Source organism: Mytilus californianus, unplaced genomic scaffold (assembly GCF_021869535.1).
Source record: "Mytilus californianus isolate M0D057914Y unplaced genomic scaffold, xbMytCali1.0.p SCAF_3, whole genome shotgun sequence".
NCBI classification, from domain to species: Eukaryota; Metazoa; Mollusca; class Bivalvia; order Mytilida; family Mytilidae; genus Mytilus; species Mytilus californianus.
Genome location: NW_026262679.1, coordinates 86,061,514 through 86,071,036, shown reverse-complemented (window position 1 = coordinate 86,071,036; position 9,523 = coordinate 86,061,514). Strand labels below are relative to the sequence as shown.

General features: G+C 32.1%; 1 protein-coding gene across 1 annotated transcript in view; it reads left to right on the top strand.

Annotated features, from left to right (window-relative positions):
• Positions 1-1,206: 1,206 nt before the first annotated feature.
• The window catches only part of LOC127735295 (roundabout homolog 2-like), a 35,028-nt gene continuing 26,711 nt past the window's right edge, over positions 1,207-9,523 (top strand). Inside the window, exon 1 of the mRNA XM_052245422.1 lies at positions 1,207-1,612. Coding sequence (XP_052101382.1) covers positions 1,519-1,612 — 94 coding nt within the window. The 5' untranslated portion in view covers positions 1,207-1,518. The remainder of the gene's footprint in view (positions 1,613-9,523) is intronic.

The window sequence follows — 9,523 nt, the reverse complement described above, 5'->3', positions numbered from 1 at the left end:
CAAAATGTATTCAATCCGAGTCTTTATTATCTTTAAAATGGCATGAATTAAAACAAAACTGAAAATAAAACGAATAAAAAGAACCTGAAGTAACTTTACGACGTTTTCAATAATATTAAACAATAATTTATTATAAAATGCACAAGTATAAGTCATAAACATCGCACAACACTAATATTTATGTTTTGCTTTTGATAGAAACAGAAAAATGAATGAAAGGAAGTCAATAATTTAAAGATTTTTGCCTATTGTAAAAACTTAATTCTACTAATAATTTGCATGTTTATGTGACAATCAAAACGTGTGAATTGTATTTTTTTTATTCCGCAAATTTGCTCAAACATTAAAGTTGAATAAATTATAGTCAAGGTTACATCAAGGTTAACTTAATGGGTGTCTTAAAAATTGTATTTCTCGGCAATAGTATACAGATGCAAAGAATAACTATGCAATGTCGCGTCTTATAAATTACAACAAATGTTAGTACAAACGTATGATACAACGAAACCTGTTTTTTTAAGAGACCACTTAAGGGAAGGATAAAAAAAAAGCGGTCTCATAAGACAGTTGGTCTTTTAATACAGGTTCAATATATATGAAGTGCACTATAGAGAGACCTAAAATTAATGGTCTTATAACACAGGATTTTGCTTACTACACGTGGTCTCTAAAGCAGACTTTACTGTATATTCAAACTTTATCGAAAACCAAGTTTACAAGCCACAGTGACTGTATTGTCATTATAGTTATGTAATATATTTTTTATTTATCACAATTGAATTGAATGTATTGTCATGAACTATGGCTGCTGATGAAACGTAGACTCGGATATAGAATTTATCCTGATATTACTAAGTAAAATCAGTAGCGTACTGTTCAGTGAAAGGCTCACTAATGAAAAGGATTGTGTTCCTGTAATTTCCGGAAATAAATATTTGATATAGCAATAGTATCGAGATTTGTAAAGAACAGCTAGCTACTGTCTATCAGTTATCAATATTAATTTCAACCAATTGATCAAAATTGTTCATAACCAAATATCTATTGTTTAATTATGATTGCAGCTGACATGTATTGGACAATGCCAGGTTGACTCAACAATGCCATGTTTCAATATGAATCATTGTAACAATAGCCTATTCTGATATGCAAATAAGGAGAAAATATCCGATCATCCCTGATAACTTCATATTTGCTAATTAATGCTTTTATTCTTTTAATTTGCAGATTCATCGACAAGTCAAAAATGAGTCATCATTAATTTATAAGCTATGAAGTTTTAATATAAAAACGTGAAGTCCATCCACCATGAAGCAAGGATTTAAATTAATCAATGAAGTTCTACGACTATAAAATGTCCCTGTAATATTTCTCAGTAGAAGTGTGACGTATAACGACTAGGATGCTTATGTGTCATTAGTTTTGATGAATATGACTATCTACTAATTTTACTTTTGTTGCGTTTGATCTTATAAAGTGTTAATCAATGTTGTCATATGGCGACAAACATTTTTTTCGATGGATTTAACCAACGACATGGAAATAGGAGTAATAATTCATAAAAACATTTATGTTCGTTTGGGAATAGTTTTATTACTTCACCTTATGAAAGGTAAGTCTCTGAAAATAACATTTATTTTATGAACAGAAATTGTGTACTGATCTGTACAGTGCATTGAAAATAGGTTGTCAAAATATTATTAAAAGGAATAAATAAATATATAGAGTTTATATGTACCGAAATTATTTAATGTAAAGTTCACCTCCCTTTATGCATGATTAAATACTTTTTATATCATTGCAACTTACCAGAAAAATGTGTTATACAAGCAATGTGTTTACAAATGAAAAATAAATTGTCAGAAGTTTTTGATCACTTAACAAAAGTAAAATTTATTTACGAAACTTATTTTATCTTTGAACCTTTATTTCGTTTGGATTACTTTTATTAAATATGATACATTTATCAAATATATAGTGCGTTAAGTTTATCTTTCATTTACATGTATATATAATATATAATAACAGCGATCGGTTATCTGATCATTGCTCAAGTATAAGTGGTACACAAGACAATGTGTCTGTACTGAAAGCTATAGGCACAGTTTTGTTATACAGAAACAACCGCATCGCGTAATGCATGCTTGCACCAAATTACAATAAACAGAGCCATAAAGCATTCGAGATAATCATGTTATTTTTGTAAAGATTTTGTAGGTGAAGAAAACGCTGAATGCATCTTCTTAATTGGCAATCGCTTTGATTTGAAAATGTTAATCCAGTTACATGTTTGTAAACGACTTAACAACAGCCGTGTAATATATTTGAAATAATTTAATAAGAGTTTACAAAGCAATAGTTTATTTGATTATATACTAGGCGAAGTAATAATGCTTTGATTTGAGAAGTAGGTTATAGAGAACACGAAAAAATGTTAAACATGTGACTGAAACTGAATGTCATGCTTAATAAATGTCAAGCACTCAACGATTTCCAAAGTATGCGTTTTGGAAGTTTGTACATTGCTAATTGCATTATTACGTGAAGCGATCTTGGGCGTATGTATGCAAAGGTCATTGATGATAAGACTCGAGGCATTGTTTGCCCCTTATTTGAATAATATTTCAAATAATATAGAAGGTAAAGTTCAAAATCTACGTTCAGTGGCAAATGTTTAATACATGGTTAGGATGAAAAAAAATAGGCAATACACGAATGATTAGGTACTGCAAAAGTTTACAGATCGAGATTGAGGGAGTCTGTTAACGTCCAGTGGCAAATGTTTCATGCATGTTTAGGGCGAAAAGAAATAAGCAAAGTTAAACACGAATAAGTAGGTACTACACAGTGGACAGACCGAGATTGATGGCGTGTGATATTGATTGTCACCCGAAAAAGAGGGCTTTTTTCATATCCCAGTAGACCAGTCACCCCTTAAACAAGGTTATTTTTCCTTAAATGGTTATTTCCATAAAAAAAACGTTTTTGATTAACCAAGAATATAAAAATACTAATGTTTAATTAGTTTCTTAACATAAACTTCGATACAAATTATCTCCCTTGATTTATTTCTGATAATGAGCTTAAACTTTGATTTCACACGCAGAAATGTTAGCTAGTAATGTTTTCAGATAAAAATATATATAGAAATCATTAATATTTATCAAATGAATGAATTGACAAGAAAACATAGCATTAATGTCAATTTATATACGTACAAAACATATAAAAATACGATAAGTGGAATTTATGAGAAACAGTTAACTTTTTTATCACCTGTATGACAGGTTCAATGTAACCTATTGATTGTTACTATTATGCGTTCGCCTTTAAATTTTCAAAAGTGTTTTCTCCTCTGAAAAAAACTAAACACATTGGAATAAAATATGACTATAATTTGCCCACGGACAAATGAATCACGACTACGACTATAGTACAAAGAAACAAAGACAATGACATAATGTTAAGCTTTAATGGCTAGCTATGCAAGTATTTAGCTGATTTTAAAGGGGAAAATCACCGTTGCGCAACAATAAATGTATGTACTAAAAATTTAAGAATTCGATAAACCTGAGTATTTTATATCATATCGGATATTTATCCAACAATAACCTTCTGCTTTTACAGAAAAATAAGTGGATTGGTTTTGGCGAGGTGATAATGTTAAGACAATCCTTAACGCGTATATCTGAAGTATAATCTGTACAAATGCACATCATTTGACATCAATTTTAATATACTCATAATTAAAAAAAAATAAACGAGATAAATGCATTATTTTTTTCGATTTTCTGTAGTTATAATTTACTGCAAATTGAACTTAAGTCTACTTAATCAGATTCAATTCAAGTTTGAACACAATGATGGGAACTACAATGTATGCACTGAACACTAGACAAGGTCCAACATTGAAACATTTCACATTCGTCGTATAAACATTATACTAATTAATAATAATATTAAAATTGTAATATTTGAAGGTTTTGCTTAAAACGTGCGTATATTTGACCAAATCCTTCGAAAGTTATCAGAATGCTAGGAAAAGGTTATTACACATCAACAGTGAATTCATAACTATCATATTTGTCATTGCAGGAAAAATGCCCCTTAATGACATAAGTACCCATTTTGGAATTATGTTCAATAAATTGACTGTGTTTCAATAAATAAGTTCGAATTGAAAACCTATCATGTACAGTATGTCGTTTTACTCTAACAGCAATGTCTCATAAATATAACCAAATCGAGGTTTATGCTCAATATCATAAAAATAACATAACGCATGACGAGTTTGATACATTACAGATTCTAAGTCCCAAAGGCAGAAATTAGACATATTCCAGATTCGATTCAATAGCTTGTCTATGCTTCAAGAATAATTAGTAGCATTATAAAGCTAGGAACAACCAAATTCGGGTAGACATTTAACATAGTGTAGTATCCTTCCAGAGTTATGTTCTTTGGAAATAGGGAAAATACAAACATGACGTTTGTGTGTTATACATGATTTCTCAAAATCTCATTAATTATAGAAATAGTTTTCAAATATCAATGACCATGGAGATCCTCTGTTTTTCTTAATGTGATTACATTCGAACTTAAACGTCATTTTGCCGACAAGTTTTTTTTTATCATATCCTATAAGGTGGTCTTCTTCCACCCAAGGCCAATGAGTTCGGACAGATTATTTTCAGTTATCGTAAAGCTGATTAAATGAGTTTTTGCTATAAGGTTTGAAGGATACAAACATTAATAGCATGGATTGAATAAATTTGTCCAGTATAGAAAGAACTTGAGCGACGCAAGAACACATTACACAAAAACGAAACGGTATAACAAACTTTTAATTGCAAATGTATACTAGTATACCGGTGTACTGTCGACAAATATAAATTGTCATGGTAAATTAATTCTTTTGACATCTTTATCCTTTCCATATTTAAAATAATCTTCTTGTAAAGGAATTGTGGTTATTGACGTATCCTTTATCATTGCATCTGTCATAATTATTGATACTTAAAATCATTTGATATCTCCCATCTGTTAGATTTATTTTCACTCATCTTAAGAAACCTATATTGCCGATACTAAACGAATAATGTAATATATTACCATTAGTAAGATTATAGTCAGTATATTTCATATGCTGGATCCTTTCATTTGTAACGTGTGGTAAAATATTGAAGAGATGCAAGATATATTAATCTTATTAATGAACATAAAACACATCGAAAGCTTAACTTTTGTCAGATCAGCAAAGATGGGTCACCACCTTTATTTTTTTTGAAGCCTGTCTATAGTAGGTTGGTTCCCTCCATAAAATATTCAGTATGCCTTCGGAATATACAAATATTAACGGCGTAGAGGAACAACAATGCGTAACTGCGCATGCTCGAGATCGTTCATTTCAAAAAGTAAAATTAGCCCATACCGGACGGTATTGTCAAGATTTTCAATAACGGCCGGGTACCAATCTAGATTATAGCGTCATAAATTAGGCTATGAATATATAAAGTCATGAATGTAAACGTTAAATCAATACAGAAAATCACAAACAGGACCAAGACAATGCAATTCAAAAATTTACCAGTAACAATTGGAACAAACAATTTTCCTCGTGTATGTCTTCAAAACACCATATAACATATTTCAGATGTTTGACATTTAAAAATGCAGGAGATATTTGCTTTAGACGTAAATCGACCAATAATCAATCAGTTTAAAAAAGGACGAGCTAAGATTTTTAATTGTACATGTATCAATACGAAGTCTTCCTTTTACCTATATAGTGAAATTCATTGCTTTCGGTCTGAAGAGGTGGTACAAAAGGAATGCTTAAACTTCACTTTTCAAACATTTTTATTTAATATAATTCTCACATTGCAAACCCTTGCATCCTTTTCCCATATTTTTGGCCAAACTATTAGCAGTATTTTCGCGTCAAAGTCACTTTTCATCACAGTCATCCTTTTGTCGGCACTAAAAATGTTGGTACGCAAATGAAGCAACAAGTCGGTATCTCTACTGACAAAACCGACTGAATTGATTGATTGGTTGATTTTTTGTGTTTTAACGCCACCTTTAAGCACCAGTTTTTATTGGTGGAGGAAGCCGGAATGCCCGGAGAAAACCACCGACCTTCGATAGGAAAACTGACAATCCTAGTCAATTAAGATTGGAGTCGCGTGCACCCGCACGAGCGGGGTTCGAACTCACAACCTCAGTGTTGACTGGCTAGTGATTACAGTAGTAACTACTTAGACCACTCGGCCACCGAGCCCCCCCCCCCCCCCAAACCCGACCCCCGACTAAATTGATATTCTGATACTGTAGCATAACGTAGAAAAAAAACAACGATTTTTTTAGTTCACATGAGTCGGAGTTCTAGAATAATTGAAAATAATAGGCAAATATTCGTTAGAAACTCAATGGGGAAGCGGAGGGGCAAATGTGCATAATATCTAATATAAAGACTTGCATTCATAGTAATGCGACTAAATCTTGATGTTATCCTTGACAAACAAGATACAAATATCAGTTGTTCACCAGACTGTGATTCTCAATAGCCACCTAACTGTGCTGGAGTATTTTAACTCGCATTCTTCTGTAGATATTGTTGTTATTTGCTTATTTACATGACCTACATGTAAAAATATATCATGATATTACGGATCATAAAACACTAAGCTCTTAAAAACAAATGAATCGTTGCATATATATGTAGACGGTATGAATATTGTATATGTTTTCCTGTCTGTGTAGCATCACCATTTCGCGATTCGATATGTTACTTTCTTACGACTTGTATAAATATGCATACTGTATTCTAATATTCCAAATAAAACCGTTGCGCTAAAATAAAAGAGACAACACTCCGATTGAACTTTCTGATTATAATTCTATGCGTGTCTTTTGGACGAAGTTTCTTTTAAAGAAGATTAAAAATTCACTAAAGATGTCATGATAAGTCGGAATACTCGATTAGTATGTACAGATTGTTCTATTTACAATGTTCTCGGGGTTATCAATAAATAAAGAAACATTCCGGAAGGAATATTGACAAACACTAGCCATGCCATGTTGTTCTGACAGCAAAGTCAATCAAATAGTTACCGTCTTCATTAAGTAGAAAAAAAAAACGTGCACTGCAACTTTAGTAGTAATAGACTTATATTCTGCAGCTTTTAATAATAAATAAGCAATAAGTTTAACGTGCACTTGGTCTCTTTCGTGTAACGTTGTGAAGATTATTAAACCTTTCAGTAGATTTTTCTGACAAAAGTTAGTTTATTTGTCGCACAATGATGCATACATATATGGTTCAGTCCCTCCCCATAATCGATCTCTCATACTTGCGAAAACGTAGCCATCGGTGTTCAACGGATTACAACTACTGAATTCGGGTTATGGGGTCGGTACAGCTTCATTACAAAATTACTGTATCTACTCATTTATATCGACATTTTGTTACTGAAATTACCATCCTTAGTGCGCTGCTTGGTCTAGTTTGCGTTCCATCAGCGAAAACAAAACGTATCTCGTTAAAATTGTGCATTCTTTGTTGATTACTATGAATAGGCTTAGCTTTAACTCAGTCGTAGACCCGACATGTTAACATTCACGTTTTAATCAACACTTGTAACTTCCTTTAGATCTATACATAAAACATGTATATGTAACTATTTCTTTCAAACGTGCATTTCACAAGAATAACTTCTGAATCGTGTCGAGCTGGTAATTACTGCATTGAGGACAGCACTATGTCCTTATTCGTTTACAGAATAAGAGCTACATGTATTACAGGTATTAAGTCGCCCTTATTTATACAAAATATAGAACTTAGAAGTAGATGCTGCAGAATTCAATTGGAAACGTCTTCAAGTAATTCAGTGGACAAGTTTGTCAGTTACTGTAGGCAACTGACATAACCATGGTCAATCCTTGATCAACTCTTAATGCAACTTGAAAGTTTTATCTTAACTGTAAAAAAAGTAAGAAGAGCTAAGGTATCATTTTACCAATACTGTGGTTATTTGATAGGCTTCGTAAACAGGTATTCAGTTTGCAAAATGGTGCCTTATAGCATGATTAATTAGAAAGGAACATTTACATTTTATATGCACATATATGTCTGTCTAGTAGACACGAGTGTGAGAGTTACCTTTTTTTTATGTGGATAACCCATGTTTAGAAAACAGGATTTTATAAGAATACTCAAAGCTCAGTTCTTCGATTTCTGAATTTCTTTTCGCAATACTTCTTTTAAATGCAAGTTGTCGTTAAATTTGATATACATGCACGGCCCTAAAACGAGATATAACGTAAACAATAGGCATAAGTCTTCCTCAATCTCAAAAGTACTTCGGAGTTATTTTTTACATAAAACTTGGTAACATTTATCATAAAATTTAATTTTCCTGTTCTGCTAGCAACATTCCTACACCACATGCCGATTGTGTATAATTGTGTCTTCAGATCGTGGCGTAGATCCATTTTTGTGCGGTTTTTCTTTTAAAGAAAGCACATCCACCCACTGTCATAATGCTCAGTCAGGCTATATATATTAGGGCCATCTTCTAGTTTGAGACATTATATTAACGAACACAGTAGCTTCACCATGGTGAGATGCGTCTCTGTGTTTTTTCATTTTAAATTCAGGTTCTCCAATGCATAGATGGTATGTCTTTTTGGCACAACTTTGGGGAATTTTTGGCTTGCAATGTTCTTCAACATCGTGTATCATTTTGGCCTTCTAGCATTAGATTCGAGCACCTCTGACAAGTCATGTGTGGATGAAACGCGCGTCTGGAGTAACAAATTATAAGCCTGTATATTGTTCCTTTTGATGAGTTTTATTTGCTTAGTACTTTCAAATCAACATTGCAATTATAACGAATTGATTGACCGCGAAGCAGTTTCATCCATTTTTCACGATATAGATATAACTATCACAAAAAGCGATCTGTATTTGAAATGACATTTAACTCTTGTTAGTGACTTCAACTCAAGCATCGTCTCGTATAAATGAAACATCAATGTTATACCACTTATGATATAACTGTAAATCTCAGTGGAACATCAGATTTAATTTCCGACTCGTCATGAATTTATTCTAGCTGATAAAAGTATCTGATTCTATTAAATCAGGACATGCAGTATATAGTACATTATGATTTCATTCTAACGGATACTTTAACTGAACAGTGTTTTTACAAAATTAACCTACTTTTCAAATGTCAGCATTCCATTAGTCTTCTTTGTGAACACAGGATACTAAAATATCTACTTTAAAGAGAAAATAGTAGTGAGGGTTTTTAGCGTTGACGCAAGATACACTGTATATGCATCACTAGGTCTAAAATATCTACTTTAAATAAAAAAAATAATATTGAGGGTTTAAGCATTGACGCAAGATAAAGTTGCTTATACAACGCTGTATACGCATCCACAGACCAGAAACTGTCTACAATGTCGGCAAGCACTGCATGGTATCTTACTTTGCATCACGACTTATTATCTTTTG